The sequence below is a fragment of the Equus przewalskii genome, chromosome 1 (genome assembly GCF_037783145.1).
Source record: "Equus przewalskii isolate Varuska chromosome 1, EquPr2, whole genome shotgun sequence".
NCBI classification, from domain to species: Eukaryota; Metazoa; Chordata; class Mammalia; order Perissodactyla; family Equidae; genus Equus; species Equus przewalskii.
Window position 1 is genome coordinate 63,921,233 of NC_091831.1, and position 17,843 is coordinate 63,939,075.

The 17,843-nt window shown below is 40.6% G+C and overlaps 1 protein-coding gene across 12 annotated transcripts in view; it reads left to right on the forward strand.

The window, feature by feature from the left end:
* LRMDA (leucine rich melanocyte differentiation associated) overlaps window positions 1-17,843 on the forward strand; it is a 1,072,656-nt gene that overhangs the window by 941,214 nt on the left and 113,599 nt on the right. The window contains exon 7 of one of the 12 annotated variants that reach the window (XM_070566748.1): window positions 3,684-4,843. The exons of 10 other annotated variants lie outside the window; for them this stretch is intronic. In XM_070566748.1, the coding sequence (XP_070422849.1) occupies window positions 3,684-3,694 (11 nt within the window). In that variant the 3' untranslated portion in view covers window positions 3,695-4,843. Of the gene's footprint in view, window positions 1-3,683; window positions 4,844-17,843 lie in introns of those variants that run through there. One more of the 12 variants, XM_070566738.1, reaches the window with a different exon arrangement.

A 17,843-nucleotide genomic window follows, 5' to 3' on the forward strand; every position in this document is an offset into this window, starting at 1 on the left:
TCCCATTGCTCCAGTGTCTGCTTTTCTTAAAGTGTGGACCCTGATCAACTGAGGAAGTATTATAGGAAATCAACTACTGGAAATGACTTTCTCAGCTGCAGGATATGAAACCCCAAGGGTTGAAGGGATGTGTCCAAGACCACTAGACTGAGTGCCTCCTGACTTGTAGGCTGGGAAGAAGGATATTACAGAGTATATCCTGATTCCAAAAAAGAAGGAATTAGTTTCCTCTCTAGACTGTTGGTCTCAAACCCTCTGGATGTGGAGTTGATAACCAGATGGGTTCCTTCATGATCCCAGGTCCTGGCCCACCTTTTATATGGACTTGGCTTCTGGTCTTCAATGACTCCCTTCTCTATTACATTACTTTTTGCCATCATAACTTTCCTTTCTGTTTTCTGAGACAGTACCAATGAGTCTGGATGGTCAAGGACTTTTTGATGAAAGTGATTTTTGACATTAGAAAATCTAAAATTCTCTCATATTTGAGAATCTGGTCTGGTAACACCAGGAATCACAGTTATACCTATGTTAGTATGGGATTTCTTCTCTGTCTATGTTTACTTACCTCCTTTACCTGCATAACAGTTTAACACAAGTAGGACTGAAACAGTAGGAATAATTGCCATTCACCAAGTGTATTTTGTTCACAAAGTGTCTTACTTTCATTTCATATAATTTAACTTTCAATCCTTTAAAGTGGACAATATTATTACACATTTCGAAGACGGGCAATGGAAGCTCAGAAGGTAAAAGAATTTGCTCAAGATCATGAAGCTAATAAATGATATGGCCAGATTTTCCACCCAGTTTGTTTATTGGAAATACCATAGTCTTTTTACAATAGCTCACTGTCTCTCCTAAGTACTTTTTCTAACATATAAAGAGAGAATGTGCCTTGCTAAGGAGCTTTGGCATGTATGATGGGTGGTTGGATCAGGAGTAGATTTTTATCTCCAAACCTTAGCCAAGTTCTCTTTTCTACTGACCATACAATTTTGTCTCACTTAGTATCTCAACTTTTGGAAATAGGTACTTTATGAACCTCCCTATTTCAGAATGGCATTTGAGATGCCACCTCCAAGGTGGAGATGCAATGCACTAAACTCTCCAATCCAACATAGCCAATCTGAAATTCTGATGTCTGAAGAATTCCCATTTCTACTGTACATGGATTGCCATCGAATTTACTTGATGTCAACATCCTATTATGTACAATATAATTTCCAATTCAGAAAAAATATTCTGAATCTCTTTGTGGCTTTGTTACCAATGTCATCATTATTTTTGAGCCATTAGTACCAGAAATTGAGAAATTTTAGTTACTAGAGTATTAAATAAGAAAAAAAATTGGACAAGCTCCTTTTCTTGTTCTGCTCTGTGCTTCTTGTGTCTGAGCCAAAGAAGTCATGGTACAAGACTGAAGTGGCTTCTGCAACTTAGAAGGCTTTAGCTATTTCTTCTCCTTTATTAAAGTAGTTCTTTATTGAGAGAGAGAATGTAAGAGCTAGCCCATGTTGGATTGTTGTGATGCTTTGAATGGCCCCTTTCCTCTTCTTTATAAGCTCACACACCCCTCCTAAAGTAGAACATGTGTCCAGGGCCTAAGCTCAGATGCTATCCCAAGCCCATCCATGGAGGTTGACTTAATTTTGACTTCATGATGACTTATCATAGACCGATCTATCCCAGTTTTCCTTCCAGGCCCCATGCTAACTGTAGTAAGGCTGGAAGACCCAGGGACTTGGCTCAGATTCCTCTTCTTGATTCTCCTTTCTTGCAAAAATGCCACTAGAGCTCCTCATTCTGACCTCTCAATATGAGATACACCTGGGGGGAACAGAGATCATAAACAGGCTAAGGATGCAAAGAAGAGAATGACTGACTAGCTGTGTATCCTAGCAATACATGAAACTTCTAGCATGTGTCTGATGGCGAACACTTAACCTGATATGTCTGAACAAAGAAACCACGTTCAGGAGCACTAAATCTTAGCAAGATAAGGCTCTTCCAGTGAGGGAAAGAGAAAGAAAGAGGCAGGGATCTGAGAAGGGGTTAATTGAGGATGAGGGGAAGTTTTACTCTGTTATCAAATTGACCCATTTGTATCCCTTTACCTTTCTCCCTTGAGTCATTCTCATTTCACTTGCTGGGAAATGGACTGAAACTTGGTGTTAGATGGGGGAATAACCATGACAATCACACACACACAGACTACATGGGCAAGCCATCTCCGTTCCCTGAGATCTTAGGAATCCATTAACTAGTTCTTTCATTGTCCATCACAGCCAAAAAAGTAAAAATGTGGGTATTTAAAAAAAAGTTACAGTCTCCAAGCCAAAGTTGCATTATTTTTTCAAAAAACCATGATGTCATGGACTTACCTCACCTTTAGTGCAGCCAAGCGAATAATGTGTACTGAGCTTTCTATCATGTACCATTATAATTAGCTCTGTCAGGTCTTAGCCCTGCAACCCTCATGCAGATAATATGATAATATGTCTTCATAACCAAGTGACCTTACATGCACAATATTTCTCCCCTTATGAAGATTGCATGTCAATAAAGTAATTGAGTCTCAGAGGCTGCAGCGAGGGAAGATTTAGATGATTGGACGTGCAGAGCAGTGATGTATGACCATTATTATTCCTCTTGTCAGGGAGGCGCGTACAAGCGAGGATGGCCAGGAGATGACAGGGATGACGGGTTGCATTTCATTAAAAAAAATATTGCTGTTAATCACCACTCTATTCTTTTCAAAGTCACTGAGGAAAGAAACTCTTTTTTCATTTTAGTTCATGATGAACATCCAAAATGGGAGCACATCACAAGATTTCCAGCCTCAGCCCCGCGCAGAGCATCTTTCTTCTGTTGCAAAGAGGCTAAATTAAGATTTCGATGAATAGTTGAGTGAGAGCATTGGCAGGGGCCACCCAGCTTCCCTGCTTTAGGGCTCCTTAGGTTTCCACGTGCAGAAGGGGTGTCTGCTGAGATGGAAGTGCGTTTCCTCTCCTCTCCACGTTGAGAGAAGCATGCTCACAAGCTCTAGAAAAAGAAAGCAAATGTGAGGGAACCAAATGAGAGACAACTATTTTTACCTGAATTAATTTGTTTGGACAGTTTTAACACTTGGAACATTTATATTCCCATACTTTGTGAAAGCAAACATGCTGTTTCTCTAGTTGTAAATTTATCTTATGATATCATAACAGCTGGAAACTTGAAGCCTGGTAGGATTTTGTTTCATATTTAAACAGCTTGAGAAATATATCAGAAACAAGGTCGATTTTTCCCTATCTGCATGTGCTTCCCTATCTCCTCTTGCATTAGGCCATCCTAAGACTGTTGGCGTATCATTTGGAGGCATCCGGGCTCCAGGGTTTCTATTAGCCTAGCATTGTTAATTGCTGCTCCCCTGCAAACAGTCTTCCTCTAAATGCCAAGAACACACTGGAGCCCCTGCCAAGGGTGTTGGAGAATCTTTACAAAGGGAAAGAAAGCTAATAGCAAAAGCATATTTTGTTGGCAAAGAGGCTTCTGAAGTCTTTAAATCTTCGTTCCTAAGTAATTGACTAAGATCTAACAGCCTTGAAGGAAAAGAAGCTGATGGTATCACTTTTTAGTCATGGTATTAGCCTTATGATTTATGTTGTAAAATTAGCCACTGCATCCTCTCATTACAGGTGCTGAGTGATTTCTCCAGGGCAGCAGAAGAGAGTAGTAGAGAAGTGAGACCTGTGTTTGTGTATCTCATCAAGCGCTACCATTTCCTCGTAGGAAGCCATATTGAATACTTTTGGGGAAGGGGATGTTATTTTTCTTTCATTTTCTCTACTCTGTAAAAGAAAATACCAAACATAAATAAATAACTGGAAGGAGCTTGAATATTCAGAGGAAATGTGATGACCCAGGAGTGGCAGTATAGAATTTAGTTTCAGGTGGGGTCATGAAGTGATTTCAACCTCGTAATTGTCTCACAACTCCTCACCCTCCCCACAAACCCAAGGCCAAAACTTTCTGATGTTTTTTCCATTGAATAATATCTGGAGTTGAGATTATATCCATTTCACCATATGGGAAGGTTTCCTCTAATGAATTCAAAACCACCTAATAGATTTCGGGGGCTCTAGAAGACTGATGATTTCAAGAGACCATAATCACTATTTATATGCTGACACTGAAATTTTATAAGCGGAGCTTCGCCTCTTTAGTTTCAAGTCTTGGGTTACTGGTAAAAAGCAACTCTCCTGGGAGAACAGATTAACCTGTTATCAGTTATAAAAAAAGGATCTAAATATTTTCTGAAAACAGTAAGAAGGGAATAAGCAACATAATAACCAGGTGTCTTAGAGAGTGAATTTATATGTTTAAGATGGGATGATACAGAAAGAGACATAGATGCAAAAAAGGGCCTATAAATAGGAGCTTTATGCCGTTGGAAAACAACTCAGCTGACTTTACAGTTTGTTTGAGCCCCACCACAGCCCAGTTTTCTCTTCACCCATCACTAGCCTTCTGGCCTGGATGGCAGTAGTGTTAAGAGCACAGATTTCAGAGTCAAACTGCATGAGTTCAAATCCCAGCTCTTCTACGTATCAATTCTGGGACTTGAGAAAGGTACTTAATTTTCTGTGGCTTAGTTTTCTCATTTTTAAAAGGAGCAATAAAAGTACTTCCTCTAGGGCTGTTCTTCTTAGAATAGCATATAACAAAATGTTATAAATGTTATCTATTCCTGTAATCATCCCCAGTTGATGAGTGATACTTGCCTTGTATTTGTCATTGGTGGTGGTGGTATTTACGGTGATGACAGACAGGTAATAAATCATAAATATATCAAGTATTTTGGGAAATATTTCTGGTATATGATTTCTTTTTGTAAAACCTGAGTCTAGGCTGATTGTTCTCAAACCTCCCACTTCCTCTCTCTTTTAAGTCTGATATGTGTGAAAATAAAGCTGAGCTTTCCAAACTGCAGTGGGAGTGGGCCTGGCTCACACACTCCTTTAACTATTCCATCTCCCCACAGATGTCCACGAGTTCCAGGGCCATTAATGACAAAAAGAAAACATAAAATGGGAGAGAGAAGCTAATTCTAACAGGACAAATCCCCATCTTCTCCCTCCAAGGTCTCTGTCTCCCAGGCCTTACCCAAAACAACATCTGGGCTAGAAGGGAACTTAGAAATTGCCTGCCCTGTGGTTTTCACACTGAGCTACATGGAGATCTGGCATACCAAGGAGATGTGTCAGTGGCGTAAGGGGAACATGGGTGACCCAGCAGCATTGAGCTATGACTTCAGTCATCTCAACTCCATTTTTACTTATTTTTATACTGGAGTGTAATGGAAAATATAATTTAACTAAAAATTTTTATTGCTAACATAACAAAAACAAAGGTTTTAAGATCAGTGGTCTAGTCTATCTTGTTCATTTTAAAGAGAAGCCCCAAGTTAGGCTTGTCTCTTGCCCATGGTCACTAGTGGTTACTCATGGACTCTATCCCTAAAATTGTTCTGTAGGATCTTAACCATTTCCACAACCATGCCTCTATAGGGGCTTCCAGGGGTTTAAGTCTCTTACCTCCCTTCTCCTCCACACCCTAAATGGTCTCTTGAATGATTGTAGCACTAACACCTGGTTGCTATGGCAGTTCAGCATCTGTGCCCACCAACCCAATGACAGCTCTTAATGTAGTGACAGAGGCCCAGGAAGTAGGAACAAAAAGATGAATGAGGTGCTAAGGGAATAGAAATGAGAGACGAGGGGCAGAAGTTATACTACATTAAACTCAAAGTGCAGGTGAAGAACCCACTGTCATTTTGTGCAGGGCCTTGGCCAGTGAAGGAGGATTAATATCTCCCAGCCTGAAGGAGCTCTGACGTGAGTGACCTGTTCGTTCCATCATTGGGGACTGGGCTCCTACTGACAGGTATCTGTGTTGATGGGCACTCCTGCCTGGAGTCACCAGTGTAGCAGCTTGGATACCTTATTCTTTATTTCCATCCCCTCTCCCTGTTTTCTGTCACTGTGTCATGTCAAATCACTGTCAGCTGGTAGGCTGCACACCCCCAAGTACAAAGGTATCAGGTTTCAGAACAGAGGCTGAAATGAATATAATAATGGGAGCCACAACTAGGCAGAGACCACTTATCAGGCAAGGAAACAGCAAATAAGTGTTCTTAGTGGTTTCCATGGGGGAGACCCTGGAGTACGTTTCCTGGACAGGCAGGTGTAGCGTGGCCTGTCCTGGGGTACAGTTACAGATGGGCTTGTGCGATTAGTATTGATGTCTGTCACTTTGTGGCTGCCGAGCTGTTGATTCTGTGAAAGACCAAAGGCTCTGATTATCTGATAATCAACTCTACTCTCAAGAATGGCACTGGGGAATTTGGGGAAACAGAAATAGCCTTTCCTGAGGAGTGACCCAGGACATGGATCGTGTTGCTGGTTTGAGCTTTCCTTTGGCCCTGCCCATTTGATTGCTCCAGCCTGTTCTTTACCTGTATCACCAGGTAACCATTCTTATTAGTCACAGAATCTAATTCTTATTCACTTAGACTGAGCTAGTCCAAACTCTCTGTCCTGCGCTAAACACAGATGTAACCAGGATGACTTGTGTGACAGCATAGGAAGTAAAAATGCTTTTGCATATCAAGGCAGAAGTTCAATCCCTTACCTCTGACAAATTCCCAAATCCAAATGGATGGTTGATGCTTAAGCTTATTATTAATCCCACTCCACCTCACCTGGGCTAAAGACTTTGTCTCTTTAAAAACGTAAAAATTAAAATCCTAAAGGATTAGTAACAGAGGAATAAAAAACATAATTTATTTCCTTGCATAATTCATTTTCTTGGTAACTCTTGCCTTCTCATCTCCTTTTTCTTTTTCCTTATTCCAGAACTTTAGTATCTTATTTTTCCAAAGCCTCCATGTCCTGATTATAGTAAGCTCCGAACAGAAAAACCCCCTCCTGCCCACAGAAAAAGACAGACCCCTTGGGCTTTCTTACAGTTTTAGTCTCTTTCTCTATAATTCTTCTTCTCTTTTTTTCTCTCTCTCTCTGCTCCCCACCTGCCACTCTATTCTCTTGTCCTTCTCTGTCTTTCTCTCCACCCCTCCCCCCAAAAAAACTGGAAAGAAGGATGATTGCTTTTTTCTATTTTATTTAAGGGACAAATTGGAATTGAGGTTACACAGAATATTTCACATAGTGCAATATCCATCAATCCAACCGTTCATTCATCCATCCATCCATCCAATAAACTCTACTGAACATTTACCATCAGCCAGCCTCTTGCTAGATGTTCAGGATGCAGCAATGAATAAAATGAGATCTCCATCCTCAAAGAGCTCACCATCTAGTGGAAGGAAAAACAACCAGTGCTTGGTGCTAAGTGATGTGTCATAAGTGATATGGATGTATGTATCTTATATGTGTATGTATGTATGTGTGTGTGTATGTATGTGTATACCTGTACACAAACATAAACATGCATGCACATATACAAACACACACAGGGAAGTGCAGCTGCCACCCAACCTTAAGTATCTGCTTGGCTTTTGAGCGTTTCATTCATTCGTAGATTAATTAAGCAAATCTATATTACCTGTTGATAGCCAGGAACTGTGTTAGATGTTGGATTTGTAAAGATAAAGAAGACATAGACCCTTTTTGTTCTTTTTATTTGTTTATTTTATTGCAGTGACATTGGATTATAACATCATATAGCTTTCAGATACACATCTTACTATATTTCGAATTCTGTGATTACATCATGTTCACCACCCAAAAACCAATTATAGTCCATCACCTCATATGTGAGTCTAATCAACTCTTTTGCCCTCCACCCTTCCCCTATGATAACCATCAATCCAGTCTCCATTGCTATGTGTTTGTTTGTCATTGTTTTTATCTTCTACTTATGAGTGAGATCATACGGTATTTGACTTTCTCCCTCTGACTTATTTCACTCAGCATAACACCCTCAAGGTCCATCCATGTTGTCACAATTGCCCAGATTTCATCATTTCTTATGGCTGAGTAGTAGTCCATTGTGTATATATACCACATCTTCTTCGTCCATTTGTCCCTTGATGGGCGCCTAGGTTGCTTCCAAGTCTTGGCTGTTGTGAATAATGCTGCAATGAACATGGGGGTGCACGTATCTTTATGCCTTTGTGTTTTCAAGTCCTTTGGATAAACACCCAGCAGTGGAATACCTGGATCATATAGTAGATCTATTCTTAATTTTCTGAGGAAACTCCATACTGCTTTCCATAATGGGTGCACCAGTTTGCACTCCCACCAGGAGTGTACGAGGGTTCCCTTCTTTCCACATCCTCTCCAACACTTGGTGGTTCCTGTCTTGTTAATTATGGCCATTCTAACTAGAGTGAGGTGATATCTCATTGTAATTTTGATTTGCGTTTCCCTGAAAACTAATAACGTTGAGCATCTTTTCATGTGCCTGTTGGCCATCCTTATATCTTCTTTGGAGAAACCTTTATTCATATCTTTTGCCCATTTTTTAATTGGGTTGTTGGTTTTTTTGTTGTTGAGATGTATGTGTTATTTGTATATTTTGGATATTAACCCCTTATCTGATATATGGTTTGCAAATATCTTCTTCCAATTGTTAGGTTGTCTTTTCGTTTTGTTGATGGTTTCCTTTGCTGTGCAGAAGCTTTTGAGTTTGATGTAGTCCCATTTGTTCATTTTCTCTTTTGTTTCCCGTGCCTGGTCAGACATGGTACTTGAAAATATCCTGCTAAGACCAGTGTCAAAGAGCATACTGCCTATGTTTTCTTCTAGAAGTTTCATGGTTTCAGGTCTTACATTCAAGTCTTTAATCCATTTTGAGTTGATTTTTGTGCATGGTGTAAGGGAATGGTCTACTTTCATTCTTTTGCATGTGGCTGTCTAGTTTTCCCAACACCGTTTATTCAAGAGACACTCCTTTCTCCATTGTGTGCTCTTGGCTCCCTTGTGGAATGTTAGCTGTCCATAAATGTGTGGGTTTATTTCTGGGCGCTTGATTCGGTTCTATTCATCTGTGTGTCTGTTTTTGTGCCAGTACCATGCTGTTTTGGTTACTATGGCTTTGTAGTATATTTTGAAATCAGGGCGTGTGATACCTCCAGCTGTGTTGTGTTTTCTTAGGAATCCTTTGACTGTTTGGGGTCTTTTATTGTTCCATATAAATTTCAGAATTCTTTGTTGTATTTCTGTAAAAAAGTGTTGTTGGGACCTTGATAGGGATTGTGTTGAATCTGTAGATTGCTTTAGGAAGTATGGACATTTTAACTATGTTAATTCTTCCAATCCAAGAGCACAGAATATCTTTCCATTTCTTTGTGTCTTCTTCAATTTCTTTTAACAATGTTTATAGTTTTCTGTGTAGAGATCTTTCACTTCTTTGGTTTATTCCAGTTATTTATTTATTCTTTTTGTTGCGGCTGTAAATGGGATTGTATTCTTAAATTCTCCTTCTGCTACTTTGTTGTTATTGTATAGAAACACAACCAATTTTTGTATGCTGATTTTTTATCCTGCAACTTAACTGTATTCATTTATTATTTCTAAAAGTGTTTTAGTGGATTCTTTAGGGTTTTCTATATAAAAAATCATGTCATCTGCAAAGAGTGACAGTTTCACTTCTTCTTTTCCAATATGGATCCCTTTTATTTCTTTTTCTTGCCTGCTTGCTCTGGCTAGGACTTCCAATACTCTGTTAAATAAGAGTGGTGACAGTGGGCATCCTTGTCTCATTCCTCTTCTTAGAGGGATAGCTTTCAGTTTTTCTCCGTTGAGAATGATACTTGCTGTGGGTTTGTCATATATGGCCTTTATTATATTGAGGTATTTTACTTAGAGTTTTTACCATAAATGGATGCTGTATCTTGTCAAATACTTTCTCCGCATCTATTGACATGATCATGTGGTTTTTATTCTTCATTTTGTTAATGTGGTGTATCACGTAGATAGATTTGCGGATGTTGAACCATCATTGCATCCCTGGAATGAAACCCACTTGATCATGATGTATGATCTTTTTAATATACTGTTGTATTGTTCAATTTGCTAGTATTTTGTTGAGGATTTTTGCATCGATGTTCATCAGTGATATTGGCCTGTAATTTTCTTTTCTTGTCTTGTCCTTGTCTGGTTTCGGTATCAGGATAATGTTGGCTTCGTAGAATGAGTTAGGAAGCCTCCCCTCCTCTTCAATTTTTGGAAGAGTTTCAGAAGGATAGGTATTAAGTCTTCTTTGAATGTTTGGTAGAATTCAGCAGGGAAGCCATCTGGTCCTGGACTTTTCTTTTTTGGGAGGTTTTTGATTGCTGTTTCCATCTCCTTACTGATGATTGGTCTATTCAAATTCTCTGCTTATTCTTGGTCCAGTTTTGCAAGGTTGTATGTTTCTAAGAATTTATCCATTTCTTTAGATTATCCCATTTGTTGCCGTATAGCTTTTCATAGTATTCTCTTATTATCTTTTGTATTTCTGAGGTGTCCTTTGTAATTTCTCCTCTTTCGATTCAATTTTCTTTATTTGAGCCTTCTCTCTTCTTTTCTTGGTGAGTCTAGCTAAGGGTTTGTCAATTTTGTTTATCTTTTCAAAGAACCAGCTCTTAGTTTCATTAATGTTTTTTTTAAAGATTGGCACCTGAGCTAACAACTGTTGCCAAACTCTTTTTTTTTGTCTTTTCTGCTTTATCTTCCCATACCCCCCTGTACATAGTTGTATATTTTTAATTGCAGGTCCTTCTAGTTGTGGGATGTGGGACGCCGCCTCAACGTGGCCTGATGAGCAGTGCCATGTCTGCACCCAGGATCCGAACCCTGGGCCACTGCAGTGGAATGCACAAACTTAACCACTTGGCCACGGAGCTGGCCCCTCATTAATTTTTTCTATTTTTTTTTAACTCTCTATTTCATTTACTTCTGCTCTGATTTTTAATATTTCCTTCCCCTGCTGATTTTGGCATTTGTTTGTTGTTCTTTTGTCCACTGCCCTTAGATGTGCTGTTAGATTGTTTATTTGGGATTTTTCTGCTTTGTTTAGGTAGGCCTGAATTGCTATAAAGTTGCCTCTTAGAACCACGTTTGCTATATCCCACAGATTTTGGCATGTCATATTTTCATTTTCATTTGTCTCCCGGAATTTTTTGATTTCTCCTTTGATTTCTTCATTGACCCAATCGTCGTTCAGTAGCATTTTGTTTAATCTCCACATTTTTGTGGCTTTTGTGGTTTTCTTCCTGTAGTTGATTTTTAGTTTCATATTTTGTGGTCAGAAAAGATGCATGGTATTATTTCAATCTTCTTAAATTTAGTGAGACTTGTTTTGTGGCCTAATATGTGATCAATCCTGGAGAATGTTCCATGTGCATTTGAGAAGAATGTATATTCTGTGGTTTTGGGATGGAATGTTGTATATATATCCACTAAGTCCGTCAGGTCGAATGTGTCATTTAAGGCCAGTGTTTCCTTATTGATCTTCTGTTTGGATGATCTATCTGTTGGTGTAAGCTGAGTGTTAAAGTCCCCTACTATTATTGTGTTACTGTCTATTTCTTCTTTTATGTCTGTTAATAATTGCTTTATATATTTAGGTGCTCCTATGTTGGATGCATAGATATTTACAAGTGTTATATCTTCTTGTTGGATTGTTCCCTTTATCATTATGTAGGGCCCTTCTTTGCCTCTTGTTACCTTTTTTGTTTTAAAGTCTGTTTTGTCTGATATGAGTATTGATACATGCACTTTCTTTTCTTTACCATTTGCATGGAATATCTTTTCCCATCCTTTCACTTTCAGTTTGTGAGTGTCTTTAGGTCTGAAGTGTGTCTCTTTTATGCAGCATATATATGGGTCTTGTTTTTTTTTTATCCAATTGGCCACCCTATGCCTTTTGATTGGAGCGTTTATTCCATTGACATTTAAAGTAGCTATTGATAAATATGTATTTATTGCCATTTTGTTACTTTTTTTCTGGATGTTTTAGTAATTCTTCTCTATTCCTTGCTTTTTCTCTTGTTCTCTTCCCTTGTGGTTTGATGGCTTTCTTTCGTAATATGTTTGATTTCTTTTGTCTTACTTATTTGCTTAGTTATTATAGGTTTCTGATTTGTGATTACTGTGAGGATCCTATATAAAAGTCTATGTATATAACAGTCTATATTGACCTCTTTAGCTTAACCTCTTCCTAAAAGCTCTACTTTTTCACTCCCCTCCTCCCACATTTTATGTTTTTGAAATCATATCTAATGTCTTGTGTGTGTCTATCCATTACCCTCTTATCATTGAAATAGGTAATTTTAGTACTTTTGTCTTTTAATCTTCACATTATCTTCACAGGTGGTTGGGGGGATTTTTTTTTTTTATATTTTTTTAATCTCTGTTTGTGGTCATTGCTTTCCCACTTACGTAAGTCCCTTCAGCATTTCTTGTAGAACTGGTTTTTTGGTGATTAACTCCTTTAATTTTTGCTTGTGTGGGAAGCTCTTTATCTCTCTTTCCATTCTGAATGACAACCTTGATGTATAGAGTATTCTTGGCTGTAGGATTTTTCCCTTTAGCACTTTATTTTCATTTTTATTTATTTATTTATTTTTTGAGGAAGATTAGCCCTCAGCTAACTACTGCCAATCCTCCTCTTTTTGCTAATGAAGACTGGCCCTGAGCTAACATCCATGCCCAGCTTCCTCTACTTTGTACGTGGGACACCCACCACAGCATGGCTTTTTCCAAGCGGTGCCATGTCTGCACCCGGGATCCGAACCGGCGAACCCCGAGACACGGAGAAGTGGAACATGCGAACTTAACTGCTGCGCCACTGGGCTGGCCCCCCTTTTAGCACTTTAAATATGTCATGCCATTCTCTTCTCACCTGTAGGGTTTTGGCTGAGACATCCACTGATAGCCTTATGGGCTTTGTTTTGTATGTCACTTGTTGCCTTTCTCTTGCCTCTTTTAGGATTCTCTCTTTATCTTTAATTTTTGACAATTCAATTATGATGTGTCTTGATCTGGGCCCCCTTGGGCTTATCCTGTTTGGAGCTCTCTATGCTCCTGTACTTGGATGTCTGCTTCCTTCCTTAGGTTAGGAAAGTTTTCAGCTATTATTTCTTCCAATAGATTTTCTGCCCCTTTGTCTCTCTCTTCTCCTTCTGGGACACCTATAATATGAATGTTATTGCCCTTGATATTGTCCCAGAGTTGCCTTAGACTATTCTCATTCTGTCTAATTCTTTTTTCTTTTATCTGTTCAGCTTGGTTGATTTCCTCTAGTCTTTCATCTAGCTCACTGATCTGTTCTTCTGTATCCTCTACTCTGCTATTGAGTCCCTCTGATGAATTTTTCATTTCATGTATTGTGTTCTTCATTTCTGATTGGTTCTTTTTCATAATTTCCTGTTCTTTGTTGATGAGCTCACTGTGTTCATCCAGTCTTCTCCCAATATCTGTGAGCATCCTTATGAATTTTTGTTTGAACTTTTTGTCAGGTAAGTCACTTATTTCTGTTTCATTTAGTACTTTTTCTGGGGTTTTGTCCTGTTGCTTTGCTTGGCATGTATTCCTTTGTCTCCTCATTATGCCTCTTTCTCTGTGCTTATATTTCTGTATTGGGTGAGTTGGCTATGTCTCCTGATCTTGGAGAAGTGACCTTATGTAAGAAATGCCTTTTGAGACCCAGCAGTTTGCTTCCCTCTTGTCACAAGTCCAAGTGATCCAGGAGTGACCCCTTTGTGGGCTACTTGTGTCCTTCTGCTCAGGGTTGCTCTTAATGTAGGTACCCAGGGAGTCTAGTTTTTCCTTCCCTGGCCAGCTCTTTGTAAATCTGGTTTGAGGAGCCTCAGCACCTTTGGCTACAAGGTCTAACTGCACACTCCTGTTACAGTTTTCCTGTTAATTGGGTAGGTACCCAGTACAGCTGGTTGCTAGGCTCAGGGGCTTACAGTTGCTATAGGCCACAGGCCTACAAGCCTGTTGTCAGTTCTCTTAGGAGTGCAGCTGAGTGGGGCGGGCCCTAGGCATGGGAGCACTCAATTGTTTCAGGTTTTGGAATGTGGGGCTGATCCTTTTTATGGCTATTTGTGAAGCACAGGTCTTCTGCCACTGATAATCCTTACTGCTCACAGGACCACACACACCATCAACACAGTCCTGGTCCATGCATGCTTCCTGACCCCCTGGAGCTTACGCAGTCACCCCACTGCAGAGGCCCCCACCTCTCCACCAGTGCCCCCCCCACAGTTCACCTGGTCCTCACACAGGTCCTGCCCTACAGAGGCAGACACACATGCCTGCCTGTAGAGGATCAAGGCACCCAGTCAATGCAGGCTGACAAGTAGCCTGAGGGCTTGTTCTTGGTTGGGGCCGGTCCCTAGGGCGGCTGCCTGCCCTGGCTGAACTGGATTAAATCTGCACTCTAGTTGGTGTGGCAGACCCCTGGGTTAACTAGCCAGGGGAATAATTTCAATGGGGTCTGCCTGGGTCTGTGTCAGCACGCCTGGACTAGGTCACAACAATGGCCACCATCAATGTCTCAGTCTCTGGAGAAGTCTCTCTCACCAACATACCCCCAGATCCCACCAGGTGAGTCTCTTTTCACCAAAGGACTGTCAGCCTTCTCTCTGGTGATTTTAGGTTGCTGAGACAGGTGAGTTTGTATGTGGGCCCTTTAAGATCTGAGTCTTTTCAGCTTTCATGCAATAGCTTTTCTGGGGGTATCCCCACCGTAGTTAATAGTCAGCGAAGCCAGATAGTAAGACCCTTGTTTCAGTTGTGCTGAGTCTGAAGGAAGCTTATAGCAGTATTGGCCCCCACTCCGGACCTCAGTCCTCCAGAGAGGGCTGTGTACCTTAGGGTGGCTACCAGCTGGCCAGATGAGAAACTCCACTGCTCCTGAAGGTGGATTTTTCCTCTCCAGAAGGAATTTCTGCCTCTTCCCCCTTAATCAGGAATGTCCCTTGCTGTGGGGATTCTTTTTATACACTTTTCAGTTTTCTACCCAGGGTAATTTTTCCAAAAATAGTTGTAATCTGGTTGTGTTCATGGGAGGAGATGAGTTCAGAGTCCGCTTACACTGCCATCTTGACCTCTTTTTGTTCTTAAGCTTCTCATGAAAAGCAGCCTGGAATGGGCCCGTTCTTACCTTTTTACCAGGGACTGGACCATTCTCTGGTAGTCTATTTAATTTTATAGATAAATTAAGAGTCATCTTTGCTACACATTCAATCCCAGTTTTCAAGGAAGGGAAGGTATGGTCAAATATTCACATCTGAACTCACAAAGGAATTTAGAGATTATCTGGCCCAATCACTCTTTTTGCAAATGAGAACACTGAGGTTCTGGTGGAGGTTAAGTGATTTCTTAGGTCACGTAGGAAGGCATTGGCAGAAGTACAATTTGGCCCTTCATCAGACTAAGAAAATTCTTCCCAAATGTGATGTCCCAGCACCTACCCCCCTCAGTGTCCCCACCCTAAGTCTCTTTTTCATGATGCCCCGGAAGCTCAGGCCACTAGAGGATGACTCAGTTAGCTGAGGACATCGTGTCACACTTCTCAGAGCAGAAGAGAGAGGCTACCTGCAGGGAAGGGCTAAAAAGGCACCCCAGGACACAGAGTCCAGAACAGTTATATAGGTCAAGCATTTACCTTCCTGCTTTTCAGAAAGGCTCAAAGGAGAAAAAATTAAGAAGAGATTTAATGCCCAGGTCAGCAGCTCATTGCATTTTGACATCACACTTCCTTCTGTTTGGAGGCTCTGTAATGTCACCCCTGCTCATCTTATCTTTGGTGAATACTCTTCACACAAATTTTCAGAGTGCTGTCCTTCCTGAAGAGTTGGTCCTTGGGTCATCAGTTCATTAGGCCACTCCAGTTTTCAGAAGCTGTTATCCAGAAGCAAAATTCAGGAATGAAGTTTTCTCTCCTGTGTCATTCTAACACTCATCTTTCCAACAAAGGCAATGGAGATTAAAAAAAAGATGAATAGATGATGAAAAGAAAGATTATACTCCAGATGGTTTATTAGGCCTTGGGAGGAACTGGGTGAACTAAGCAAATGATTTTACTACTGGGATATTGGTTATTTCTCCAAATTTTACATTAATCCCATCTGTTGCCTCAGAAGTAAGAGAAAATGCTAGGCTTCAGTTACATGGAAACATTTCTATCAGTTCTATATGTGGAGAGGAACCTAAGGTGTGTTGAGTCCCTACATCTGTGGTTTTGTACCACCATAGTGTCTCTAATGTTCTCATTTTAGAAGCAAGTGGGCCAGAGGCGTGGTGGTAGAATTAGTGAAATGGAAGCTGGTTTCCATTTCCCATAGCTGCCCAAGGACACATAAGGAGAACATTAATTGATACTTTGTTTGAGTGAAAAATAAGTTTGTGAAGAAAAGGCTTTGTTGCTGTTGGACTATGAATAGTGATAGTGAGGAATGTAAAGCCAGATTTGTGGTCCCTCCGAAGACTCAGGTCACTTGGGGTCCCCACTGGAGGGCAGACTCTTAGTTCTGCCACCTTCATCTTCTCTACTTGTTCCAAAGTGGACCCTTGTGCAGTGAGGTGGGACAAACAGTGTGCTTCCGTGTTTGCGTCTTGTGACGCAAGATGCTGAGTGCCCGTGACAAGATGCTCGCTGTTGAGGAGGCACCTCTGGACCTTGTGCTGACAGTGTCTGTGCTCAGGAAAGCAGAATCCACTCCTGTCTTCTTTGCACCCAGACAAGCACTCACAATTTCCAGGAATAAACAGGGACACTTCTAAATCTGTCTTGGATATTCTCTCACTTTATCTTTGGCCATGGAATGTTGACAAATATTCAATACGGTTGAGTGACCTTCTGTAGGTCAGAGTAATCTCCATTCTGATTGAGTTTAGAATACTCATCAATCTGGCCAAGCCTTCAGTTTGTCAGGGACAGAGCTCCATTAGGGAAGATTCTAGCCAGACCCAGAGGCAGGTGGGCCCACATTCTTTCTCCTCCATATAACTGGGCTGCCAGTTCTGGCCTCTTCTCCAACTGGTGTTCACTGGTTTGTGAGCTATTTTCTCCTCTCTTGGTGGTCAAACCCTATGGGATAGCAATGACACAGACCCAGTGGAGTTTGAATCCTAGCAGTGGGCTCACTGCCTTGAACTTTCATAGTCTAAATAAATAAATAAAATAGAGCAAGTGAGAGCAGCTGAAAGATCTAGAAGGAATTTGAGTTTTAGAAGTTGGACTGAGAGACTGGTCCAGGCTCAATAAGCCTCATTCTTCTGCTTCAACAGCTTAGCAGACCAAATAACAAAGGATCCTTTTACAGCCGTTTTTCTTCAAGTTGTGGAATTTAGAGCAACAAAGAAAATTGAAGATTATCTTTACAGATGAGGAAACTAATGTCCAAAGAAATTAAGTGACCTTTCCTAGATTAAAGAGATATTTGTTGCCAGAGCCAAGATAAAAGTAAAGCTTCTCCTAATACCTTAGCTGTTCATGGGGTTTTTTCTCTTTTCAGTTAGCTTCCTCCTCTCCCCCCTGCCCTGCCAGGAAATATTTATTGCAAACCTACTGTGCTCAAAGTTCTGGGCAGGTTTCTCAGGGTTCAGGGGTTTGAGTAAATCAGGATCCATGAACTCAAGGGATATACTCCTGGTGAGGAAAACAGACATGCCTACAAGTAACCATAAAACAAGACGGGAAGAAGAAGACTCAAAGAATCTGGTGACTTTAGCACCAAGCCTCAGCGTGACAGAAAATGTGTGAGCAGGGGAGGCAGAGTAAACCTTTTGAGAAGGAGCCACAGGAAAAGCAGAATGGATGCATTTCTCTTCTTTCCT